General features: G+C 47.9%; 11 protein-coding genes across 11 annotated transcripts; 7 read left to right on the top strand and 4 right to left on the bottom strand.

The window, feature by feature from the left end:
* Positions 1-716: 716 nt before the first annotated feature.
* ANOM_003124 (CCAAT displacement transcription factor COY1) lies at positions 717-3,159 on the top strand (the record flags this gene model as incomplete). Its single annotated transcript, XM_015548381.1, has 4 exons — positions 717-852; positions 920-1,087; positions 1,146-1,999; positions 2,050-3,159. 4 exons carry the CDS (start codon positions 717-719, stop codon positions 3,157-3,159), a joined length of 2,268 nt encoding a protein of 755 aa, XP_015409594.1.
* Positions 3,160-3,648: 489 nt separating this feature from the next.
* Positions 3,649-4,619, bottom strand: ANOM_003123 (dienelactone hydrolase; the record flags this gene model as incomplete). The annotated part of the gene is made up of 5 exons (XM_015548380.1): positions 3,649-3,674; positions 3,748-3,962; positions 4,025-4,086; positions 4,145-4,476; positions 4,613-4,619. The coding sequence occupies 5 exons, from the start codon at positions 4,617-4,619 to the stop codon at positions 3,649-3,651; spliced, it is 642 nt and encodes a 213-aa protein (XP_015409599.1).
* Positions 4,620-4,954: 335 nt separating this feature from the next.
* ANOM_003122 (MFS transporter) lies at positions 4,955-6,668 on the top strand (the record flags this gene model as incomplete). Its single annotated transcript, XM_015548379.1, has 2 exons — positions 4,955-5,329; positions 5,397-6,668. The coding sequence occupies 2 exons, from the start codon at positions 4,955-4,957 to the stop codon at positions 6,666-6,668; spliced, it is 1,647 nt and encodes a 548-aa protein (XP_015409600.1).
* Positions 6,669-7,078: 410 nt separating this feature from the next.
* ANOM_003121 (zinc-binding alcohol dehydrogenase family protein) lies at positions 7,079-8,166 on the top strand (the record flags this gene model as incomplete). Its single annotated transcript, XM_015548378.1, has 2 exons — positions 7,079-7,341; positions 7,398-8,166. The coding sequence occupies 2 exons, from the start codon at positions 7,079-7,081 to the stop codon at positions 8,164-8,166; spliced, it is 1,032 nt and encodes a 343-aa protein (XP_015409597.1).
* A 601-nt stretch (positions 8,167-8,767) lies between these two features.
* ANOM_003120 (aconitase family protein) lies at positions 8,768-10,501 on the bottom strand (the record flags this gene model as incomplete). Its single annotated transcript, XM_015548377.1, has 1 exon — positions 8,768-10,501. The coding sequence occupies one exon, from the start codon at positions 10,499-10,501 to the stop codon at positions 8,768-8,770; it is 1,734 nt and encodes a 577-aa protein (XP_015409598.1).
* A 728-nt stretch (positions 10,502-11,229) lies between these two features.
* On the top strand, positions 11,230-12,284 carry ANOM_003119 (uncharacterized protein; the record flags this gene model as incomplete). The annotated part of the gene is made up of 2 exons (XM_015548376.1): positions 11,230-11,397; positions 11,460-12,284. 2 exons carry the CDS (start codon positions 11,230-11,232, stop codon positions 12,282-12,284), a joined length of 993 nt encoding a protein of 330 aa, XP_015409619.1.
* An 854-nt stretch (positions 12,285-13,138) lies between these two features.
* ANOM_003118 (uncharacterized protein) lies at positions 13,139-15,548 on the top strand (the record flags this gene model as incomplete). Its single annotated transcript, XM_015548375.1, has 4 exons — positions 13,139-13,224; positions 13,277-13,676; positions 13,844-15,436; positions 15,498-15,548. The coding sequence occupies 4 exons, from the start codon at positions 13,139-13,141 to the stop codon at positions 15,546-15,548; spliced, it is 2,130 nt and encodes a 709-aa protein (XP_015409618.1).
* Positions 15,549-16,081: 533 nt separating this feature from the next.
* ANOM_003117 (RidA family protein) lies at positions 16,082-16,537 on the bottom strand (the record flags this gene model as incomplete). Its single annotated transcript, XM_015548374.1, has 1 exon — positions 16,082-16,537. One exon carries the CDS (start codon positions 16,535-16,537, stop codon positions 16,082-16,084), a length of 456 nt encoding a protein of 151 aa, XP_015409617.1.
* Positions 16,538-19,738: 3,201 nt separating this feature from the next.
* ANOM_003116 (putative sulfate/molybdate transporter) lies at positions 19,739-21,054 on the top strand (the record flags this gene model as incomplete). The annotated part of the gene is made up of 2 exons (XM_015548373.1): positions 19,739-20,272; positions 20,329-21,054. The coding sequence occupies 2 exons, from the start codon at positions 19,739-19,741 to the stop codon at positions 21,052-21,054; spliced, it is 1,260 nt and encodes a 419-aa protein (XP_015409616.1).
* A 780-nt stretch (positions 21,055-21,834) lies between these two features.
* ANOM_003115 (uncharacterized protein) lies at positions 21,835-22,119 on the bottom strand (the record flags this gene model as incomplete). Its single annotated transcript, XM_015548372.1, has 1 exon — positions 21,835-22,119. One exon carries the CDS (start codon positions 22,117-22,119, stop codon positions 21,835-21,837), a length of 285 nt encoding a protein of 94 aa, XP_015409615.1.
* A 1,065-nt stretch (positions 22,120-23,184) lies between these two features.
* Positions 23,185-24,810, top strand: ANOM_003114 (snoRNA-binding rRNA-processing protein UTP15; the record flags this gene model as incomplete). Its single annotated transcript, XM_015548371.1, has 1 exon — positions 23,185-24,810. The coding sequence occupies one exon, from the start codon at positions 23,185-23,187 to the stop codon at positions 24,808-24,810; it is 1,626 nt and encodes a 541-aa protein (XP_015409614.1).
* Positions 24,811-24,858: the final 48 nt, after the last annotated feature.

Below are 24,858 nucleotides of genomic sequence, written 5' to 3'. Positions count from 1 at the left end.
GCACCCCTAGTGGAGTATTTCCTCCGTCTAGTATCAAAACTTTCTCTCCGCCATAAACAAAGTATGCTTTACTTCGATTCTATAGTAGTTAATAAGGAACGTATTCTAGACTACTCAGTTATGCAGTTATCGACCTCTTTTTATCAATTCTATTGTCTCCGTTATGAGTTCTGATATGCACCTGCGAAGTGTGGATTGCACACGCTAATATCCTTACAGTACTAGTGTTATAAGTACAATTTCACATTGCTTGGAGACACCTCGGGATACTGTATCATGGGTTTCTCAGGATTTAATTATATTACACTTGGGAATAATATACCCTATAATCTCGATTGAGGATTGTGAATTGGAATGAGCGAGGTTTTGCAGGTGCCAATTGATTGACTGCGCACGTATGGAACAATTATAACATGGAAGCATACCTCATACCGACACTATCAAACCAGTAAAGACGTTGATGACATGTAACATACTACTAGTAGTCTACTACGTGGTCCCGACGCACATGTCATTGTAAATCTAAGAAAAGCAGTAGCTGACGCGTTCGGAACATCATCGGGCCGCCCGGAGCGTCTCATGTCTCCGCATCGCATACTCTATTGTTACTCAGGGTCTCTTCTTCTCGAAAGCGGTGTTGACGTTTCTCTTTTTGTCTGGTGGGGTTGTCGTTCAAGAGTCAATGTACTTGTAATAATCTCTTAAATTCTCCAAAGATGGACTCTTTCGCGCTCACGGAGGGCATTGTGCCTGATTCAAACAATCAAGATGGCCACGATGCCGAAAAGGACAGCGTTGGAAAGTTGCCCGAGGGGGCTAACAAGTTTCAACGCGCTATTGCTGCTTGGAGAGGTACCTTACTTAAAATCGCATATTCCGACGTACCCAGTTTGGAAACTAATTCGTCGACTTTCAACAGGTATTGACCTGTCCAATACGATCGCGAAGCTAGATTCGACTGCCTCCGACATTGTCGCTCAGCAGCGCGATGCCCTCGTTCAAAGGAAGGACCTCGCTCAGAAGACCAAGGATTTTCGCAAGTTGGATGATGCGGCCAAGCTGGCGGAATATAAGAGTCTGCTGAAAGGTTTGTCCCTTTTCCTACAAATCTCGTTTCGGCACTGGCGGGCTAACGGAATGGCCAGCGTACCAAAGCTTTATCGATGTCTTGACGAACCAAGGGAAGGCCTCTTCCAACGCTTTCTTACAGCTATACTCCTCCTTGTCAGAGGCTCCTGACCCTTATCCTCTCCTTGAGGCATCCGTCGACTCCCTCGTTCATTCTGAAGAAACCGTGCCAAAATTAACATCCGAACGGAACCAACTACAGAGCAACGTGGACCGCCTTACCTCCCAATTAGATGATGCTGAGAAGCGGCTCGAAGAAGAACGGACTGCAAGAAAGAAGTTGGAGGATAGCCAGGAATCAAAGATCAAAGAGATTGAGTCTTCTTGGTCAGCCGTTTTGTCGGAGAAATCGAACAATTGGACCGCCAAAGAGAAGAGCTTGGAAGAAAAGGTAGAGAACCAAGAACGCTTGATCAAAGATCTCAAAGCGAGCTACGAGGTTTCACAACGGCTAGGCCAGGAGGAGAGTAGTGTTGATGGCCATCAACAAGGAGGGGCTACCGCCGCAGAACTGGAGCTGGTGTCAGCCGATCTTGAAAAGACTAGTCTTAGGCTGGCAGAAGTAGAGGCACGGAATGAGCAATTGAGACTTGAGCTGGCTCAAGTTGTCTCACATTCGCATCCAGAGCAAACAACATCCGTTGAAGAAGACCCCTCATACCTTCGCCTTCAGTCGGAGAATTCCTCCCTGTTGCGCAAGTTGGATGCAGCGCGGTTTGACAGGGAGTCTGAGCGGCATACATGGGAGACCAAGATATCCCAGTCTGAGAGACATAGCGCCAAGGTTGCCGCTGAGAGAGATGAGTTACGAACGAGGTTGGAAAAGGTCGCAGATTATGAAGATATTCGCCGGGAGCTGGAGATGATTAAGGTAGGTGATTATGTCATACCTCCTCAATGAATGCTAATAGTCATCTATAGTCCATCGAATTTTCTGCCGGTGACGACGATGATGCCCGGGACTTAGCGGATGATACCACGACCGCCCCCAATGGCACTCCCTCCAAGGATGGTGCAAAGAACAGTTTAGAGCAGCTTCTGATGTCCAGAAACAAAAAACTCACGGACGAGCTCACTATTCTACGGGTATCACACCGTGACCTTCAGGGCCAACTCGAGACTCTGCGCGAAGATCTCTCAACGACTAAGGAGGAACTTGAAAAATCCCAGAAACTCTCTACTACTCTTGAGAATGACCTCCTTCGGGTTCAGGAAGAGGCAGCGAATGCTTTCCCATCATCTGCGATGTCCGTTGCAGGCACCTACACATCGAGGCACCCCTACTCCTCTCGCCGGGGAGGTACATCGCCGACATCATCAATCATCTCGGGCTTTGACCATTCCTCCGGATCTTACAACACCATGGATGCCATTCGAGCAGGAGAACCTGTTGGGGGCGGCTCGGGTTTGTTGCCGATGATTCAAGCACAGCGAGACCGATTCAAGAAGAAGAATGCAGAGTTAGAGGAGGAGCTCTCGAAGTTGTACAACACAGTGAAGTCACTTAGGCAGGAGGTTTCTTCTCTTCAGAAGGATAATCTCAGCCTGTACGAAAAGACACGGTATGTGTCAACATACAACCGTGGCCAAGGGGGCTCCTCTTCTGCAAGTGCCTACGGAAACAAGCCGAGCGCGTCCTCCGTTCATCTGTCTGCGGACACGCCATCGGGGCTGTCACTTGATCGCTACCAATCCGCTTACGAGGCTCAGATTTCGCCGTTTGCTGCTTTCAAGGGCCGGGAATCTGTACGGGCATATAAACGCATGAGCCTCCCTGAGCGGGTTGTCTTCTCTCTCACCCGAATAATCCTGGCCAATCGGACCAGCCGGAACCTATTCGCGGGATATTGCTTCGCCATCCATATTCTCCTGTTTACTATGTTATACATGATGAGCACGATGGAGATAGAGAAACACAGCGCAAGCTTAGGTGCTGCTGCTGCTATGGCTGGTGGGGCTGGCAGCAGCTATGGTAGCGGCCAGAAATTAAACGGAGATGACTGGCAACAAGAAGGATTCCATGGCAGATAGACAGGGGGCTGGACTTTCCCAATTTTCCTCGGATGTGATTTCATCTTTTGTTGGTTTGCGGGAGTTGGGGTCTACGGGCAGTCGATATTAAGAATGTACTATTCATCACTCTATATTTCTGATTAGCTCTGCGGGCACGACGTTAGACTACTATTTAAATACCCTTTTTATCTTTAACTATCTTTACATTCTATACGAAGACCATCAATTGGATATCGCCTGGAGTCAGTAATTCTTGTTCTTAATGTAACTAACTAGTGTGTTTGCATGTGGGCTGCAGGGACAATGTTTACGTTCTTACTGTATTTAGTACTCCATTGCAGATGTTAGACTTTCATTTTTGTCCTTAGGGCTATCATATCTAGGAGGAAGAAGCAAGTTAAAAGGACTAAACCGAATCAGAGAACAGAAGATGACAGCAGAGTTGACATGTCTTCCAAATAATCCTGTTACGGATCGAACGAAGACGTCAAGGACCAAATCATGGATTTACTTGAGATATTTCTCAAAGAAGTCTGCAACCTGGGTGTACCTGATCCATGAGTGTCAGCAGTCACCGTCTGGAAAAGAAACTGAATTTCCTCTTACCCTCGTCTGTATTCAGCATTGCTTTCTTCACTGTCAAGGTTGGCACGGGCTCCCATCCAGCCATGCCACATGGTGCTGTATGTTTCGACGTGGCCGCCGATCCCATTTGAGCTGATGACATCGGTATAGCCTTGGATTTCCCCCGCGGCTCATCCTTGGATGCAAGTACGATATGGGGAATTGTAAGTTTCTCAGCATCCGTTTTGTCAGTCCGACTTTGAGTGAGAGTCGAGTCAGTATTCTCCTTTTGTGTACCGAGGTTCGAGGTCACACATACCCGGGATGAACCTGCCCGGTAGCTACAAACGGCGTACCGGGACCAGAAGCTAGAACAGCAACCTAAGAGATACGTGTTAGACACGAAGGTTCACTAAGCCCATGGGAAGAAGCAACCCACCTTCCCACCCCAGCATAGCCCCAGTGCAGCCCATTTTGACACAGACGGAAATAGCGTGTTGTACTGCTTAGTTATCTCTAGCAGAGTGTCCACGTTCCTCGGGATCGAGGCTTCATTGGAGACGAAGCTTGTAATGGCGTTTTTCTTCTCTTCTGTGTCCGTCGGGAACCATTCGGGCTGGGCATAATTTCCTTCGAAGAAATCGGGCACCAGGACTAAGGAATTCAGTCTTGTAGCTAGAAGATCCGCCCCCTGCAGGGTCTGAATGGCCATGCCAAAAATGTCGTAGAGGACTACAAGCCCCGTGGACGCATCCGGTGGGCCAGTAACATCTGGGGAAGGTCAGAGCTTGCTTCTCTTGTGCATCTGTGTGTGACTTGCAGGTGTTCAGGCCGGCGACTTCCTTATAGGTGCCTTTGATGGTGTATCCTTGGGGGATTACCGGGGGTAGCGTTCGACATGCGTCACAAGACATGGTGTGATTATTCGTGGTGGCCAGAGTCTCTTCTAGATTTTTTTTGTATGATTCATGCTGCAGTTGCGAGTAGAGGTACTTATATTAAGTGAACGCATTAGTACTCGGAGATTATCACTTAAAGCCGTCGGAAATAAAACGTCAGATAATTTAAAGTAGGCTAAGCTTTGGTTTGCATGGCCGGGACCGGCCCGGAAACGGGGCATGGGACTGCCACACGCACAGAGCCTGGATCCTGAATGTCCCTTTTTCATGAAATTAATGAAAAAAGTTCAGCAGCCTGGGAAGATATAGCTACCTCTAAAATCTACACTGATACGAGTTAGTGGGGAGCCATGTCGTTGCCACGCTCTGTTTGTCGACCGAATGACCTGCAGATCGACTCTACAGGATCAATAGCGCATGGCAACCAGAATGAAATGGAAGATATTGACTCAGCTAAAACCAAACCTTGCGCTGAAGATCAAATTGAAAAGACAAATATAGACAGCAACGAACTGTACCCGGTTCAAAAAGAGACGGACGCGAAAGACGACACTCCCTACTGTTCTCTTTCCGAGCGCAGAAAGATCTCGGTGATGCTGACAGCATCGTTCTCTGGCATAATATCCCCAATATCCGCCAGTATCTATTATCCAGCCCTCCCCTCCCTTGCAAAGGACATGCATGTTTCTATTTCCTTGATTAACTTAACCATCATGACATATCTGGTAAGTAGTCTTTTCCATACTAGTTTCAAGAGCTTCCTATTTACGCGCAGGTCTAACATGCTTCTAGATACTCCAAGGAATTTCTCCCTCTTTCACCGGATCCTTTTCGGACGTCTATGGACGACGGATCGCCTACATGTTTTGCTTCACCACATACATCGGGGCAAATATTGGCCTTGCGTTACAGTCCGATTATGCAGCATTAATGGTCCTGCGATGTGTCCAGGCGGCTGGTAGCAGCGGAACAATTGCTATTGGAAGTGCCGTTGTTGCAGATATATCGACACGAGCTGAGCGAGGCAGATACATCGCATATGCGACTATGGGGACGACATTGGGACCGGCCGTGGGTCCCGTCATTGGAGGGCTCCTGGATCACTTTCTCGGCTGGAGATGGGTCTTTTGGTTTCTTGTCATCTTGGGTGGCTTCAATTTTGCCCTCATTCTCGTGACATGTCCGGAAACGTGCCGTGCAGTGGTTGGAAACGGTTCAATTCCCCCTGCCAAATGGAATCGGCCTTTGTGGGCGATCCTGAAAGAATCACTAAGACCTCAGAGCCATAATGTAGGAAAGAGGATCGATTATGAAACTCTAGAAAAGAGTAAAACGCGCCCGAATCCACTGACATCGGTGCGTATCGCTCTGGAAAAAGAAGGTGGTCTGATTCTCATCTATGGGGCACTGCTATATGCTGGTTACATGATTATTCTGAGCACCCTGACCTCGCAGCTGGAGAGCGAGTACGGATTCAACTCCATCCAGGTGGGATTATGCTACTTACCACTAGGAGTCGGAAGTCTGACATCCCGTTGGTCCGCGGGGCCTCTGCTGGATTGGAATTTCAAACGGGAAGCCAAGCTCCAAAATCTACCTATAGTCAAGAATCGTCAACAGGACATCCGGGACTTCAATATTGAAAAAGCTCGTTTAACCATTACTGTCCCTTTCGTGTATGCTGCTTGCTTGTTCCTCCTTGCATACGGGTGGGTTATGAGATATCAAACTCACCTGGCGGTTCCGTTGGTGTTGTTGTTCTTCTCCGGCCATCTTACCACGGGGGCTTTTTCGACCCTTAGCACGCTGATCGTTGATATCCATCGCCAAAGTGCTGCAACCGCCGTAGCTGCGAACAACTTGTTTCGCTGCCTGCTTGCAGCTGGTGCGACGGCTTTTGCGACACCCCTGATCGATCGTATTGGCATTGGCTGGACGACTACGTTCATTGTAGGCGTCTGGCTTGTCTTCAGTGTGTTCCTGTGGGCGGTCTATTTCCGGGGACATACATGGAGAGAAGAGTTGCGTGTTAAACGGAGTGAGGGAGATGGTATTCCAGCATAGCTGCATCTAAGATAGGCAACAGACCTACATTGCTTTCTAAAGAATAATACATTAGTAAGGCTCGCATATAAATTTTAAAGCCGGCGCTAAAGTAGATAGATGTCTCGGACGTAACGCGGTTTCCGATGAGGGTGAGATTTTATCTATTCCGGCTTAGAAATCTCCAAGTGCATTTCCCACCGGAGATAAAGCGGCCTTCGTATATTCCTAGACTTGGGGTCGGAAATACCACAGTTTACAGTAGTTAAGGAAGTAGACATATCAGAGACAATCGATACTTCCAACAATAGTATCCTCACTATAAAATCCCTCCCATGCCCACTCGGAGATGAAGACCACAATGCTACCAGTACCATTTTGATCTCAACATCTCACCACCTCCCACTTTATTATTATTGTACCTCCCAATCATGTCTTTAAATCGAGCAGCCTACCTCCTTGCAGCCCGTAAGACTCCCCTGGAAGTCCAACAGGCACCTTATCCCTCTCCGGACCCCGGTACTATTGTTGTGAGGAATCATGCCGTCGCAATCAATCCGATCGACTGGAAGCTACAGAAGTTCGAGATCCTCCCCCTGAAATATCCCTTTATACTGGGCGTGGATGTAGCAGGCGAGGTCATCGCGATCGGTAGTGGGGTGACCAATTTTACCCTAGGGCAGCGTGTTATCGGGTATGTCGTCCCAGATCCTTGAAGTCACCCTGCAACTGAATTAACAAGCATCGCAGACACTGTAAGAATCTCGCAAACGGGGATAGTCGATACTCGGGCTTCCAGGACTTCACCGTTCTATCGGCGACCCTAACAGCACCTCTACCCCTATCCATCTCCTACGAAAAAGCAGTTGTCCTCCCCGTCTCAGTCAGCACTGCCGCTGCCGGCCTTTTCCAGGAGGACTATCTCAACCTCCCTCATCCTTCTCTGGCCCCACAGCCCTCGGGCCAGACGATCCTGATCTGGGGCGGCAGCTCCAGCGTCGGCATCAGCGCCGTGCAGCTCGCCCATGCCGCAGGCGTCGAAGTCATCACGACGGCCAGCCCGCACAATCACGCTCTTCTCAGGAGCCTAGGGGTCTCCCAGATATATGACCACCGGAGCCCCACCGTAATCGATGACATAGTCGCCGCGCTTGAAAACAAGCACGTCGTCGGGGCATACGACTGTATATCGTCGGACCAGACTCAGCGGGCCTGTGCGGCGATCCTCGAACGAAGCAAGGCCGCTCGCAAGGTCCTCGTGTACACGAATGATGTTGTAACCCCAGAGGGGCTGCCGTCTTCGGTCACTACTAAGGGTATCTTCTGTCTTACGGTGGAGAACAACGAGGTGGGACCTGCGGTGTGGGCGGATTATCTACCTAAAGCGCTGGAATGCGGCCAGTTCAAGCCTATGCCGGAGCCTTTGGTCGTCGGTACCAGGTTGGATCATATACAGAAGGCTATAGAGAGAAATATGGCTGGATTGAGTGCGTCTAAGGCTGTTGTCAAGCTGGTTTAGTTTCTTGACGGTGTGAGGTAGTACGGGCTCTCTGTTTGGTTCGAGGGTGTTGTTGGCTTCGCATGGTTTGTTTTAGTGATATGGATTGCTACTGTATACAGACTGCGTTTTAAATATTGCGTGGAATGCCTTTGCAGTGGATGTTACTGTACCATGCGTGTATCCAATGGACTTGGTAAAAGAATCCATTTTGTAGATATAGACTATCGTGAGGCGGACAAATCGACCATCTGGTCAGAATGAAAATATTCAATCACACCGATTTTGCTCGGCTATGTCTTTATAATCGATAGGGAATATATTAAGCATATTCCTAAGCTGGTAGATTATTCTTCCAGTGTAGTATCGGGTTACAAGAGGCAAAATTGCAGGATGCAATGCCTATCGTATATCACATTCCTGCCAAACCAATCTAACTAGGAGCCACAAAACTCACAAAATATCAATTTTATGAAAGTCTATATAAACGCACCAGTGATTAATCAGTCGTGAATGAATATTGTCACATCTGAGCCTGGGGCTGATCCCATATGTCAGCTTAATTAGAGTTTGTAGAGTCACGTATCACCCACTTTCGCGCCCAAAAGTAGATTAACGTATTCTAGTTTTTATATGAAGTCTGTTCCATATCACTGGCCTGTCCCGGGGGAACGCCAACAAATGTACCCGTACAACCCACCTCCACGCACTCAGCAAGACTCCCGAAATGCACGCCCCTCTTCACCATCCCTGGAGCGTAATGGGCGTATTTGGCTGAGTTTGTCATTATATTACGAGATGTAGTAGGGACAACAGGCTCTCCGAGCATGCACCAGCAGGTATCTGTAATGATTGTTGCCCCGAATTCCGTGACGATATCGATATAACCAGCCTTTTTCGACTTTTCGTACGTATCTCGGCCGGTGGTTATGATGACTTTAATCTCGTCGGCTTTCTTGCGGCCTGAGCATAATGTAGAGAGAGCGTCGAACTCTTCAAGAGAGAAGTGCGGATTTCCCAAGGATACAAGATCAACAGAAAGGTCCTGTGCGGAATTGAGCATATGCCAAGTATCAACTAGTTCTTCATGCGAGAGCTCTATAACGGGTAGCTCTTGTTCTAGCTCAGCAAACTTAGACGCCTCAGGCGTAATACCCTTGATGTGAAACATTGCAGCAGAGGCGGTGGTACCAAAAGCGGCGCTGAATGCCTTGAGATCCATGAGCTGTGGTTGCATATACTCTAGCCCGCAAACCAATGGTATGTTATGCTGAGCCAGCTTTCCAATGACGTATCCCAGTAGCGGATAATAGGAGTCGTTGATTGATCCTAGGTCATTCACCCGGATACACATTGTCGGCCGTCGACCCTCGGGCAAGTGGCATCCAGCTGAAGGAGCCCTTCCGGTTAAAGCAATGCAAACATCAATGAAATCGGGATATTTCTGGGTTTGTGCACCAAGGACGCTGTTAGCGAAAATAACAGCGTTCGACTCCGACCATCCAATATCTTGTCCGGCCTTGGGAGCATCGTCAAGTACGTATGGGGCGCAGGTAAAACTGGGCTGTGCACCCATCGAAAGATAGATATTGGCTAGTGTACCCGCCTGTAAAGCCAACTTAGGGTCGACGTTTAGTTCCTTCCAGCGGCGTTGATCGATCGAAATAGAATTGAGGGTGGTTGGAAGAGTAAACTTAGCACCCATGGATTGGAACTTTTGTGCAAATAGAAGACTTGCAGGGCCGGTATATATACAGGCGTCAATATGAGCCTGGGAAACGTCCAATAGCGAGCGCGCCCCTTGAATGATTGCAAAGCTCTTGATAATTTCTAAGGCAACCTTGGCTGCTTGGCCCTTTTCGCCAGCCAGGATGCTCCGATCTAAATCTGAAAGGTCGATATCACCTTCAATGGATTCGGCAGGCAGTTTTGGAGTCGGTAACAGAGCGTCACTGACGAGCACATTCTCTCCATCTATGGCAGCGAAGTGCCTATTGCATATTTTTGAGAAGTCCGAAGAGGACAAGACCACAACTGGTATGGGACTTTCAAATAGCACTTTTCCTACTAGAACCCCGAGAGTCAGAATCTGCTCGTGCTTCTCGAAAATCAGCCCAGCAGGAGCACATCCATTCAGCAGAAGCTCAAGCATGACTGTGCTTCCTGAGCATGAACCTCTACCACAGGGAATAGCAAGAATTCGGCCAGCGATAGACTGGCCGCAGAGGGGATGATGATGGTCTACCACCTGTCCAGTTTCAGGGTTCACCCCGCCCCAAAAGCTGAGTCCAACCGGGCAGCATTGTAACTCTGCAGATGCAGCGCCTTTGATGAGACATTGACCACGAATTTCCATTTTGCCGCTCAGACGGTCGTATGATATGTACTAATAGAGGCGAAGGATCTAGAGGCTAGGACGAGTCACGACTTTTGACTCCAAACCTTGAATAGTTGACGTTTCCAGTGTACAGGCAGCAGGTTGCTTGTTCCCTCTGCGATAGAACGATGAGGAGCATTTCTATAGTTGGTTAACGTTGGTTAGCTTACTTAACCCCGCCCGACCTTGGCATTCCCTCGGTATTTCTGTAGTTATGTTTAATGGGGCTCCTTCTCTCAATCTCGGGGGGCATGTCAAAGAGTTACGACTGCTATGACTCATTTTCAATGACACCAAGGCCCATGGAAGTCAACTTGATGTTTGATTGACCCTCATTCTTGTTCTTTGCGTCCAAACAGGATCGAAGATCTTCCGCTTTCCGGATGCCGAAGTTGTTTGATACGTTTGTCTTGATCACGCTGCAAACCTGGCAAATAGTGCAAACTGCTAACCTCATGTTCTGATTGGTCCTATCAATAGTTTAACTCTAGAGTACTATGCAAATGCCCCACTCATCAATCATTGTTGATGGATATACTATAGTACTATGGAGCTGAACAAGCATATAAGACTTCTGTTGTATAACTAACATCTTTCCAAATTCTTCAAGGAGCTTCTAGCCCAAGAACTAAGCTCACTCAGATCTGGCTTTTAAATATCCTCTTCGTACCCTGCAACCTTCATTCTACATCTAATATTATATTACCATGGCTAGTACCTCTATAGCATCTCACGAAAAGCTGGTCGAGTTTGACCTTGTCCAAACTCACTATAAGAAAGTGGGTAATCACGGCATTCGTGCAGATTTTATCATACCCCATGCAGAATGTACCGGGAAACGACCTGTCATTGTCAGGTTTCATGGGGGCGGTCTTGTAAGCTCAGAGCCCAACCTTGGCTGACACAATTAAACATTGGAGATAGCTGATTGAACAAGATAACTGGAGACTCACTGTCCATGGACTGGTTCCCTCAATGGCTCCTTGATCTGGCCAAGACACATAATGCAGTGATTGCAACCGCCAACTACCGTCTTCTTCCCGAAGCGACGAGTCTCGACATCTTTGAAGATGTCGAGGACTTCTGGACTTGGCTCTACTCCTCAAAGTCTGAAGAGCTATTGTCATCATGTGTAAACCCGACAAAGCTAGATCTGGACCGTATCATTACAGCGGGAGAATCTGCGGGTGGTCTACTTAGCGTATGCCTAGCTCTGGCTCATCCGGATGAGATCCGAGCGGCAACAGCAAGTTATCCATGTCTCGATATGGCTTCGACCCACTTCAGTACCCCAAATCCCGTGCCATTAATCGAGCCGCCTGTTCCTGAGTCGCTGATTGACGAGAATCTAGCTCAAATCAAACCTGGAGCTATTAGATCGTCCGCTTTGTTGCCCGACCGGCTGGATTTGATGCTTGCGGCAATTCACTACGGCCGCTTGACCCAATTATATGAGAGAGGATCTGAGAGCTCACGCTACCGAGATATGCGGTACCCGCTGGAAAAAATAGGACGACCAGATGCTAAGATTCCTCGTGGTGGGATTGCTATCCTCCAAGGACTGCAAGATGACATCGTGCCTGCCGAAGGCAATCAGAGATTTACTGAGTTGGCACGCGAGGTCATGAAAGGAAAACCGGGGGTTGATAAGATCATACTAACTTTACGAGAAGGTGCCCATGGATTTGACATCGCGACTCGGTTGGAAGAGGAATGGATGCAAGAACACCTGAAAGCGGCGGTTGATGCTTGGTTGGTGTAGAGGAAGGGCATGGGTGTACATACCTTAAAAATAAGTGTATACGCAGCAACTCTGGCTCCCTATATATGATGTACCTAAGACCCGCTAATATGTGAAGTGGGCAAAGAGCTTGTCAGGTGGTGATCGTGGTATTCTCCGCAAGAGAATGTAGATGCGATGGTTTTCTCCTTGGGAATTCCCTATCAGGGTTTCAATTTAGGATGTAGACTCCGTAGACCGAGAACTGTGTGCGAATGGCTGTTTCGATATGGTATGTAATGGGTAGCTGCTCTCAACTACTATGGCGCTTCAAGTCCCAGTTTATTTCTATCGTTGATACGCCTAAACCATGATTGCCCATTCAGAAGTAGATGGTGAATGCAACTCGTATATTTGAAACCAACCTTAAGAATCTAGAAAGGACATATTCAGACTCCTAGGGCATTTTGCGTACGCTTGGCTAAATTGACACTAGGGGTATGTTAATCTCTAGTACTATTATGTACCAGAGTGTATCCGCCCTATTATGAAACTTATCGGCTTCAAGATATAGCTGCAAGGTAAGACATTGAAGCCTTGCAAGCGAGATTGCGTGACTATCTGACAATTTGAAATGAGTCATTATAGTAGCGGCACTGGCCTATATCATTACTAGTCGTTTTATCAAAGAGCACTTAGGGTTCCGAAGGCTGACATTTAACAACTAGTGCTGAACAGGGTAAGGCCGAAGGTCACAGGACTCCGCCCGTGATTAAAGCGTGTCTATTACGTCTATTTCTCTGCCTTAAGCAACATCCACGTTTCGATAGAAAAACGTGGAGAACTCGACCACAGTGCTTCTTAGCTTCCCATCAATCGTGTTTTGTATCGTCTCTATGGCTACTACCACAGCCCCGCATTTTCAGCGAAAACGCCGACGCCCAGCACTTGCCTGTGAGCAATGTCGTCGTCGGAAAATCCGGTAAGTTAGCGTTGTTCCCTGACTCGTTTGGCATTCTCTCACTCGGTTCCAGATGCGATAGAAACCACCCGTGTGCTAGCTGCAGACGATCCGACCCTCGATCCTGCCATTATGTTGACCCTGATCGGAAAACTAATGTGGCACACGATCAGGTCATCGATTTGGCCCCCACGTCATTTTCGAGTGGCAATCCACCATTGGACTTACCCAACTGCCCTGAAGATGTACAGTTCTCCGGGCTTCTCAATGTAGATGCCCTCCAATCCACTAGTTCCTCGTTGGCGAACCCGACAGCTGTTCAACGTTCTAAGGTTTCCCACGTGCCTGAAGATTTGCAGGAAGGGTCGCTTGTTCAATCATTGACAGATCGAGTACGCCAGCTAGAAAAGAAGCTTGAAGAAGCCCTTGATTTACAACCACCGGATAGCTATCCAAATCAATCACCCATAAGAGTGCGCGAGCACAGTTCAATCAATGGAAGGTTTCTGAAGACGAGGTTCTTCGGGAACAGTCATCGATCTATATGTGAACATAGGGTACTGATCTCTACCTTGTAAACTGGAATGACATGGGCTAAAGGTAAAAAGGTTCATGACATGATTCATATGTCTATCGAAAGGCTTCTGAGACCCCCGAGATACAAACTCTCTACGAGAGATGCAAGCAGCTCGCAAGAATGGCCAAATCACAGGAGATAATTCACCAGAAAATCTGCCCTGACCTGAGGGATTACATGCCATCGAAAGAGACATCTGACAGGCTTATCCAAGCATACCTCCGTACTTTCGAATCTGTCTACCGCATCGTACATGTGCCATCATTCATACGTGAATATGATCAGTACTGGAGAAGTCCTCAGGCAGCCAGCCCGGCGTTCATTATCATGACTTTACTAATGCTAGCGATTGGGAACTCGTTTTGCCAGTCGGGGGACCCAGATAAAGACCATGTTCCGCGCTCTACATCATCACAGTGGATATATACGGCACAAACGTGGCTCAGCTCCCCGTTCGAGAAATCGCGTCTTAATATCACTAGCCTTCAAACACACTGCCTCCTACTTTTGGCCCGCCAGACAAGTGACATCAGCAGTGACCTTGTCTGGATTTCAGCTGGTACTCTACTTCGAACAGCTATGCATATGGGCTTCCATATTGATCCGCGTCATATTAAGGGGATTTCTTTCTTCGATGCACAGCTCAGACGAAGGATATGGAATACAATTCTTGAGATTGTTGTCCAGTCTAGTATGGATGCCGGAGGCATACCTTTAATTCACTGTGATGACTATGACTGTGAGCCTCCGCTTAACCTTGACGATGCCCAGATGGGAGATCCTATTCCTAAGGCAAAGCCTTTCAAAGACTTTACGGATACATCTCTGCAAATAGCTTTACAACGATCACTGCCTATTCGACTACAGATTGCACAGTTTTTGAACGACTTCCGCCGAGGCGCCTCGTATGACGAAGCTTTGCAGCTTAGCAAAGGCCTTACCAATATATACCGCGAAAACTCAGCCCTATTTGATGCTTTTAAAAATAGTGGAAAATCTCCTACTCTGTTCCAGTCAAACCTCTACGACTTGATGACGCAGCGCTTCCTGCTTGCTCTTCATGACCCCTTTGCTATAAAGGCAAAAGCTGACCCGACGTTGTATTACTCACATAAAGTAGCCCTTGAAATATCCATGCGTATTTTAGCACCATTTAGCAAGTCCGTACCGGAAGACCTTGACTATACCGCATTGCTGCTCACCGGCTCGCCATCCTTTCGGGACGTTCCTACCCAAGCAGCTGCTGTGGTTGCAGATGACATGATTGTCCGAATTAAGGAGAAGCCGATTACTACTTCAGTGTCAGCTCTCTATACGTCATATCCTTTATCACACGGAGAATCCAAGCGTATTATCGAAGAGTTTACCTCCTGTATGTTGGCACGAGTCGAATCTGGTGAAACGAACATCAAAGGTTACCTGGTGTCTGCATGCTTTCTGGCCCAGATTGAGGCTATGGAGCATAGCCGACCAATCGACGAAGCGTTGAGTAGAACTATGTTGTCGGTTCTTGAAACGTGCTCGACGATACTGGAAGACAGGGTTGAGAAATCGAGACTTCCACAGCCAGGAATAGGGTTGAACACACCCACTAATGAAGAATCAACACTGGCTGTATTTGATAACCAGTTAAACTGGTCTCTCGGTGATGATTTTGTAAGTTATCTGCATGTTCCTCGCTGGAAATGTGCATCTGAGGTTTGCTGATGAAATTCAGGATATGGAAATGGATATAGGCTCGTGGTTTCCTTCCCCTGTATTCAGCTGAGCTGGACTCGTGACAATATTGTGTAATTATCCTGGATACTACCAGTGAGGCCCACCTATTGATCCGGGTTGTTGATTATCATAGAGCGAGAATGTATACAAGCGCTGAGAGTGGGACAGATAGATGTTATAGTTGTTTTGCATATAATCCTTTTGGCGTTCTATAGACTTCTAGGTTATTATTATTATGAGGGAACAGTGGAGATGGCAGTCCGTCCATCTCAAATTCTAGGCAGAGACCGATCTTCTGTCTTTCGCTCTCTTCAAGCATGCTTACAAGATGGTACCGATAAGATCGGATCTCTACTACTGTTTACCGGCCATATCATAGTATATCTGATGTTCGAATCGTATGTCTTGGAGATATATACATGGAAACCGAAAGATTCTCTATCCGCACAGCCAGAAGATAGAATCGAGAGCCATCGAGCAACCAGACAACAAATGTTGTAGAGCCCTAGCCAGGCCATCCATGGTTTGCGAAGGCAAAAAGAAAACAAGGCGATTTACACTCCAGTCTATATCGACACTCGCTCACCATTCACAGACTGCCGTACACTTAATCTCCACCAACAACCGCGGATTTGGCAATTCCTTGACACCAATTGTGGTCCTCGCTGGCGCATCCGCGCGATTAGGCCACACTTTATTCCATTCTTCATTCATACCTTGATAGGAACCGGTCAAGTCCGTCAAGAACACCGTTGCATCGACCACATTCTTAATGCTCCCTTTGCCGTCTGTGGCGCCGCGAATAACCGTGTCAATATTGCGCAGAACCGCCGCGGTCTGTTGACGAATATCCAGCGTCCATGTTCCATCCGCATGTTCAGTTACACCGTCCCAAGTCCCATCGCCACGGCGCGATGATGTGCCCGAGACATGGATGGTGCGAGAAGCGGGGTTTGTGGGGAGAATGCGTGCATGCGGGTAGTTGGCGAGGCCTTGGGCTTTTTCGGGTGGGAGGAAGAAGGCCGAACCGTTTGACATGTTGGTGATGATAATTATAAACTTGAATTTCCACTAGGAGTGTACTAAGGAGGGTTCAAAACTCTGGGGCAATGTGAAGATAGAGTAGTTGTTTTACGAATTACTCCAGAGTAGTGCTGCAGGTCTCTTTATAGTCTTCAGTTGATTTATATCCGTCGGATAAGGACCCGGTTCCGGGTCTGATCCGTGATTTGGGACCCCATGGGACGGCTTCATTGGGACTAGCCAGGCGGTTAATCGCATTAAACTTCCGATGGATTTATAATCTTGTCATCTGTCGACATTATCATTATTTTGGAAGCTATTCACACCATAAAAATATAACTGACCTATAAAACTAAGGAAGAGTTTATTTTAAACGGCCTTATATATTTATATAAGTTAGGCTATTATAGGATTTATATTAGGCTGAACAATGGGCATGGTGGAATATCCTTAATCCTTCCTGTGCATCAATATAATAATCAAGGCATCTTTCATGTATGCTTCGCTCACAGGTTTTAGAATTCTTCATATGTCCGTATGTGGCATCATTACGGATCGGACAGACTCTGTCTCTTAGTTGCCGGAAGAAATATTCCATTTCAACCGAATTGGACATAACTCTATTAAATGAATAAAATCTCGCTAGGAGACCCCTTTGCCGTATCTAAGCCGATTCTTGTTCGTGATGTACTCGCTCAATTCAGAGAACATGATGTCCCCTTTAAGGTTTCAAGTTGACAGTGATATAATGAATATGATGGTTCCTACCTCCGCCATCTATATAACCATTAGTATATTTCTTTCTTACTGAGACGACAAATCAGATCAAACTCACAGGAGAGAACACCGCCAGTAGGAGCGCCATAGCTCCAGGTTGCATAGTCTCCATCAAACTGGGGCTCGTGCACAATAAAAACGGCTGGAGACAGAAGGTATCAGTTATGGGATCATAAAAGATCTGGGCAAGAACAAAAGAGCCACTCACAGCCGCTGGGGGGTAATAGAATCATTTTGGCAACGCCATTGATGCATTTGTAACCAATTTTCCCCTCAAAATGTCCGCCCGCCCGCCTGTCGTAAAAAGATAGCTCTTGATTGTCGTAAAGTCCACGCTGCGCTTTCAGAACGAATTGGTACTTCCGGCTCTTGAACTCCGACTGGAAAGATAATATGCCGTCTTTGAGGTTGATTTCCTGAGGAGCCATCTTGTTGTCAAACCTGGTTACTGTCCATTCCTTAAGATAGCCGCGCTCTCTTGGGTCTTCGTCCACCTCAGCCACTAAAGAATATGTTGCTCCTTTCATGTCCACCGAGAGCGTTATCGGGCAGGAACTGGTTGTGATAGGACTAGAATTGTCAAAGCCCTTGAGGACGCCATTCTCGCATGAAGGCTCATGCTCAAGTGTCACGCCGCACTGTTGCAGGCTGGTAAGTGGACTTGCGCTGCAACAAGCAGATAGAAAAAGAATCCAGGTTGCAAAGCGCGTCATGGCTGAAAAGAAATTTTGACAGATTGAATGTTGGAGTATCTTAAAGCGCAGTCCTACTCAGTATATGTGTATATCTGAGGAACTTAGTATAGTAACTCACAGGGTAGCCAAGTTCAAATATTCTAGAGTTTGAGACCTGATGATTTAGGAAGAAAGAAAAGAATTTAGGAATCAACCTTATATATACTATTTCCTGGAACTATAACTCATGTCAACATGAGATCCTTTGTACACACACACATCCCCCCTCTTGATTTGCCGCGATTTTGAGGTGGCAGTACCTCCCCTGCCCATGTGGGTCCTAATAATCTTACTATTGAAGTTACCGCGTGAGACCTGTGTACCTTCCAGCAAGGGGGAGTGAGGCACCCAAGCTCATGAGCCTTGATTGATATCGAGATCAGCACGAGTGGATCAACAAATGAAGATCAAAAGCATTACTGAACCTTGCTTTATATTAATTACCCTTTATGGGGATATGCCGGGAGATCTCGGTGATGCAGGAACAGAACAAATTGGCGCAGAGTCAATATTTACCAAGGGCCAAACACATCACATCTCGCTTAGAGGTAACCACTGGAATGCTAATTATTTATGTATCAGATCGGATTCCGCAGAAGTGGATCTAGTGGTACATCCGAGATCTGATCCAACAATTTGGGAATCAAGGCAGCATGCACCGAGTAGGGATTGTAGTGTGAAGACACTGCCCAGAGCAAAGCAAAGCAATATAAATACAATGAAAGCCTACCCCAAAGAAAAGTTATCAACGTATTCCTTACCCATTGTCATTATTATAGTCGAGAAGCTCAATATGAAGCCCTCTTTCACTCTTCTGTCGCTCGCCTTCATACTCCCAAGCGTCTTTGCGACATGCAAAACAAATGAGAAATACTGCGGCGGGAACCTCAAAGACCAGTTGGGTAAGCACCCTTCAAACAGCTGTTTATGCTTGTCTTCGCATTAAAATAATATGATATACTTACAAATCGGGGATTTCATAGGTTACCGTGAGGGACAGATCATATCTGCGGCGCAAAAAACACAAATCTACCAGCTGATGCCAGAAACGAGAGAACAGCAAACTGGGAAAACATCATATTCAACTGTGTTGATGGCGAAAATATTGAGGCGCTTGAATACTGTGACTCTGAGGACTTCAAAGTTTGTGAGCAAGCAAATACAGATAGGACAGATAGGACTGGCGCCGAATGCAAGTCTGACGTGTGTAAGTTAAACCTTTCCAAAGGGGAATAATGATTTATACCTATCCTAACTAATATTCTGGTTCAAGTTGGCTAAATTCAAAGAGAGATGGGTTTGGTTGAGATAAGTCCCAACTGTAGACAAGAAACCATGTGCAGGAAAGAAATATACTGGATAGAGTCCATTGAATCTGTGCGTTCGCGCTTTCTGTGGGCTAGCGGTACTAATTCTTTCGATACCTAAGTATTTGACTCTTCCGATCAATGTACTTCATCTTGGCATCTGGAGAAAATAATTTCATTGTAAAGGAACCTTTCTATAGAGCTGTAGCTTATCCCCGACTAACATGGGGTAGGGCACGAAGCTCACATGGCGCGGAAGAAATAATGCGGGGTGTTGTCCCATGACGCACTAGTCTGGCACGAACTACAGTTTCGTCTCTGATCTCTGACCGTCTTTTTCCACTTGAAGTATCCCTTCCTTAGCTGGCTTCCAGGAGTCAACAACAACCTTCGACACAATGACCGCCCAGACTTTTCGTCAGATCTCAACTCATAATCTCAAGACATTCCGCCGCAATTATGTGTCGGAGATTTCGGGATCGCTCGGCGATCTCGGAACCTTTCTCCCCATCGCCATAGCTCTGGCCATCAACGGTACCGTCTCGCTGTCCAGCACCCTCATCTTCTCGGGGCTCTTCAATATTTTGACCGGTCTGTTCTTCGGCATCCCACTTCCTGTGCAGCCTATGAAAGCAATTGCCGCTGTAGCAATCGCCAGATCCTTCAACAATGGCACCATTGCCGCCGCCGGAATCTTCGTCGGCGCGTGTATTTTAATATTCAGCGTCACTGGCCTTCTTCACTGGTTCGCAGACGTGATTCCTATCCCCGTCATCAAGGGTATCCAGGTCGGAGCTGGCTTATCCCTTGTCATCGCATCTTGCGGGAATATCCTGTCGTCCCTTGGATGGGTCGGGCCGTCATGGGCGGATAACCGGATCTGGGCCATCGCGGCGTTCGTCTTCCTCATCATTACCAATGTCTACCGCAAGGTGCCCTATGCGCTAGTAGTTTTCCTCCTTGGTATCCTCTTTGCCATCATCCGCAGTGCACTGGTAGCCGACTTGCCGTCTCTCACGTTCTGGCATCCTTATACCGTCGTCCCCACTCCCGAACAGTGTCCGTGGGTGCTCTTGATGCAGGTGTCGGGCAGATTCCGCTCACGACGCTGAACTCCATCGTTGCTGTCGTGCATCTTGCGGGCGACCTGATCCCGAACGTACGTACGCCTTCAGTCACGTCTATCGGGCTCAGCGTTGCCGCAATGAACTTGATAGGCTGTTGGTTCGGCGCCATGCCTGTTTGTCACGGTTCTGGCGGGCTGGCAGCCCAGTACCGATTCGGGGCTCGGTCTGGCTCCAGCGTGATTTTCCTGGGCTTCCTGAAGCTGGTGATTGGTATCTTTTTCGGTGAAAGTCTGGTGGGCCTGTTGAAACGGTTCCCTTCGGCGCTGTTGGGGGTGATGGTGATTGCTGCAGGACTGGAGCTGGTCAGCGTGGGAGAGAGTCTCAATACCACGGGGGCCCGGGATATTATGAAGGCCAGTTTTGGAATTTTGGGTGATGCCAGGCAAGATATTGCGCCGATGCTCAGTGATGCAGACCGCAAGAGACGATGGACGGTTATGATGGTCACCGTGGGGCTGCTGGTTGGGTTTAAGAATGATGCGATTGGATTCCTGGCCGGTATTTTGTGCCACGTCGGCTATGAGCTGCCTGGTCTCTGGGCAAAAGTACGAAATCGGTGGAACGAGGGTCGGGTCAGATTACCATGATCGCCTGCTTGATGATTTTAAACAATGACGCTGTTTATGACTGCATACGAAGCTTACTACTGAATATTTCTTGTCTTCGACACAACTTTCTACGCCGTTTTTAGCCAATGATATATATATCCGGGATGCCTTGTTATTTGCTCGAGGATCGATTTCCACTTGGGGCTGGGAGAAGGCGAAAGCTTAATTATAATGGAGCTGGCACCATGGCTTCGCTAGGAGAGATCGAGCAAGTGACTCGAAGCCATGGGAACCAACCACGAAGATCTTCGTCTTGACAATAGTCTTTGGAACGAGAAGCATTAGCTATGGATTTCCACCGCTCCTCCTGAAATTTCGGCAAATGAAACATCCCGAACGAGACAACTGTTGTACAGAGCGGGAATGCGTCGACTCATTTCTTATCTTGGTCACTTTTGTATGATGCATGATGAAGGGTCACTGGTAATGCATCACCAGTATTCCGGGTCATATTGATCACCATTGATTGCAAATTAAATGTGCATTTAACTTTAGAAGTTTTACTTGGCTTGCTAGAGAGTTACAGTATAAATATGAAAGAATTTCTAATTCTTTACATAATTAGATCCTCCATTCCCACTTACTAGAAATACCTATAGCAAGACGGTGGTTGGATTTGTTTGCAATGACATTGACGATTCATCTCATTAAATAGATTAACCGGTCATTTTATAAAGACCCGACGAGTTTCACCTCAGAACACTCGATTTAATCTCCCATCAAATAGTATTAAACCATCACACCCGAATCGCCCAACCCCTAGTCATAAGATTCCCCACCCTCCTCATCCAAATCCGTGATGCGGCGCACTCCCCCAGCTGAAGAGTCATCAGCCGTCAATTGCCGACCGGATTGATCATAGCGTTTCTCATCCACGATAGCCGGTTCGCCGAGATCTTGACGGTAAGTGCGAACAGTTGTGGTTCCATCCGGCTCGGTCTGCGAGTACGTAGCATAGCGCTGACCGGTAGCGGTGGTGCCGTCGTCAGTGCTGCTCGAAGAACTGTAGAAATAGGACGAAGAGCTGGAGTAGGACTCAGACATTTTGAGTAGAGATTTGACTTTCAAGGATATATGTGTTTTGTTTGTAATTGTACTAGATGTGATTTTTCTTAATGATTATGTATGTAGTTTTCCTCTAGTTATAACCCTTTGGTTCTGACGGATGCGCTGTCTCTATATATAAGACCGTGTGGCGATGGATGATATCATAGCAACATCAGTTGGTATACAATCTCCACCTATGAAACAACCTAGGGGATATATTTTCCAGATGGGTTATAATGTACTGTAATTCAGCTCTTCCGATATGGCTTTCAAACAAAGAACGGCTTGGTGACGTTATGTCTCGTGTTTTTTGTGGAGGTCTTTGGGCTGACGTGATTGTTCTAGAAGGTTGAATGGGTTTTTCGAGCATACTGTGTGCGGATTTCCATGGTTCAGGTGGTTACTGTGGGACCATGTTTCTGTGACGTTGAGAGTGCTATATAGTCTTTGCCGAATTCCAGTGGGCAGCTATATATATTGATCACAGTGTTGGTACAGGTTATGATAAGTGTACCTTGAGGGTCTGCGCCCATTGCTAGGTTCATTGCATGTTGCTATTGTAGGTTGCCAGGATAGGCGCTGGTTGTAAAACCTGTCAAGACATAATGGAAGTCCTTGAACAAGACTCCTAGACTGTGAAGGGCTTAAGAAAGGCAAAAAGAGACGATAGGACGGTCAGAGAGAGCAAAAGCAAAAAAAGATGGAGATGCGGGGAATTGAACCCCGGACCTTTCACATGCTAAGCGAACATTATACCACTAAACCACATCCCCAATTTGATGAAAGAGGAGGGTATTTTATGTTATATAATCCAGTATTCAATGGTAAGATAAGTTACACACTAGCGTATTGCTTATCCAATCGGGACCGATAGAACTTTTCCCGATGCGATTTTATCAGAAATTCTTCCAGACCAGCACAAAAATTCCAATCAACGCCCTGCCGCGCCAACGCAGCTGGTGGATGAGCTGTATTTTGTTGTATCACGTTTGTCAGCTCTTACAGTCAACTACTATTGCAGCAATTTCCGAGAATTAATCATAATACACACCTATCGCAGCCATGGCTGCCCCCGTCGTCCCTCTCCAACAGGTCAAGCTGCCGGCGCTGCCCTCGACTCGCTTGACACCAGAGCAACAATATTGGAAGACATTTAAGAACCCTCTGCTGATCCCCTCGCCCGCCAATGGCCCCGTCAACCTAATCACACAGCCTTCCGCTCCGTCGTCCGCCTCCGCCTTCCCATCTCTCACCCAGCCTCCCGATGTCTTCACCGTGACCACCGGTGCTCGAGTCCAGATCTATTCTATTCGCACCCGGAAACTCCTTCGCACCGTCACTCGCTTCGATGACACCGTACGCGGCACAGACGTTCGCCCCGATGGTCGTGTGCTTGTTGCTGGTGACGACACTGGTGCGGTCCAGGTGTTCGATGTGACCTCGCGCGCGATCTTGAAGACATGGAGGGAGCACAAGCAGCCCGTCTGGGTGAGCAAGTTCTCACCCAGCGACCCGACCTCTCTTTTCACGGCTAGCGACGACCGCACCGTGCGACTCTGGGACCTTCCGAGCGAAAACAGCGTAAAGACCTTCGTGGGACACACTGATTATGTGCGCAGCGGTGCATTCATGCCGGGGTCGCTGGCGTCTTCCGGATTGCTGGTGTCAGGTAGTTACGATCGGACTGTGCGCCTGTGGGATCCGCGTGTGGAGAGTCGGTCTGCGATGACCTTCAAGATGGCCGCCCCGATTGAGAGCGTCCTGCCTATGCCGGCGGGTACGACGGTGCTTGCGGCGGCAGATAACAAGATCGCTGTGCTGGATATCGTGGCTGGAAAGCCGCTCCATATGATCCAAAGTCACCAGAAGACCGTCACAGCGCTAGCATTGGCTTCAAATGGTGAGAGACTGCTGAGTGGTGCTTTGGACGGTCACATGAAGGTCTTCGAGACGACTGGATGGAACATGGTCTCCGGATCCAAGTACCCCTCGCCCATTCTTTCGCTCCGCGCCATTACCTCCGGACCCGCGCAGGAAGACAAGCACATCGCAGTTGGTATGCAGTCTGGTCTGTTGTCGATCAAAACACGTCTCTCCGGCCAGCAGAAGATTAAGGAAAAAGAGCGGAGGAAGGAAATGCAGGCGTTGCTGGAAGGCAAGTTGGAAGAACATGACCGTAAAGTAGCCAAGCAAAAGAAGCTCCGGGGCTCCGGCTGGGAGAAGCGTTTCCGTGGTCGTGATTTCATTGGCGAGGGCGTGGACATTGTCATCGAAGGCCAGGATCGCAAACGGAAGAAGGAACAGACCTGGGAGCACGACCTTCGCAAGGCCCGCTATTCCGCCGCCCTGGACCAAGTGCTGGCTTCGGGCGACAAGACCGCACAACTTACTCTGCTGACCGCACTTCGTCACCGGTCTGCTCTCCGCGCATCGTTACAAAACCGCGACGAGGTGACCCTGCAGCCGGTGCTGCAGTGGGTGTACAAGAGCATCAGTGAGCCTCGCCTGGTGAAGCTGAGCGTCGAGGTGGCCATGAACGTCCTCGACATCTATTCAGGAAACTTGGGCCAATCAGCAACGATTGACAAGCTGGTTGACCGGCTGCACCGGCGCGTGCGAGACGAAGTGGAAATGGCTCATCAAGCGTGCCAGACAAAGGGCATGCTGGATATGTTGAAGGCGGCCTAATTGAGCCCCCGCTGCACTGGAATTGGAATAAAATAAAAGCAGATGTTT

This window comes from Aspergillus nomiae, assembly GCF_001204775.2.
Source record: "Aspergillus nomiae NRRL 13137 chromosome Unknown contig00047, whole genome shotgun sequence".
Classification (NCBI taxonomy): domain Eukaryota; kingdom Fungi; phylum Ascomycota; class Eurotiomycetes; order Eurotiales; family Aspergillaceae; genus Aspergillus; species Aspergillus nomiae.
Note: the sequence above shows the minus strand (reverse complement) of the source record. Positions and strands in the feature narration are given on the sequence as shown.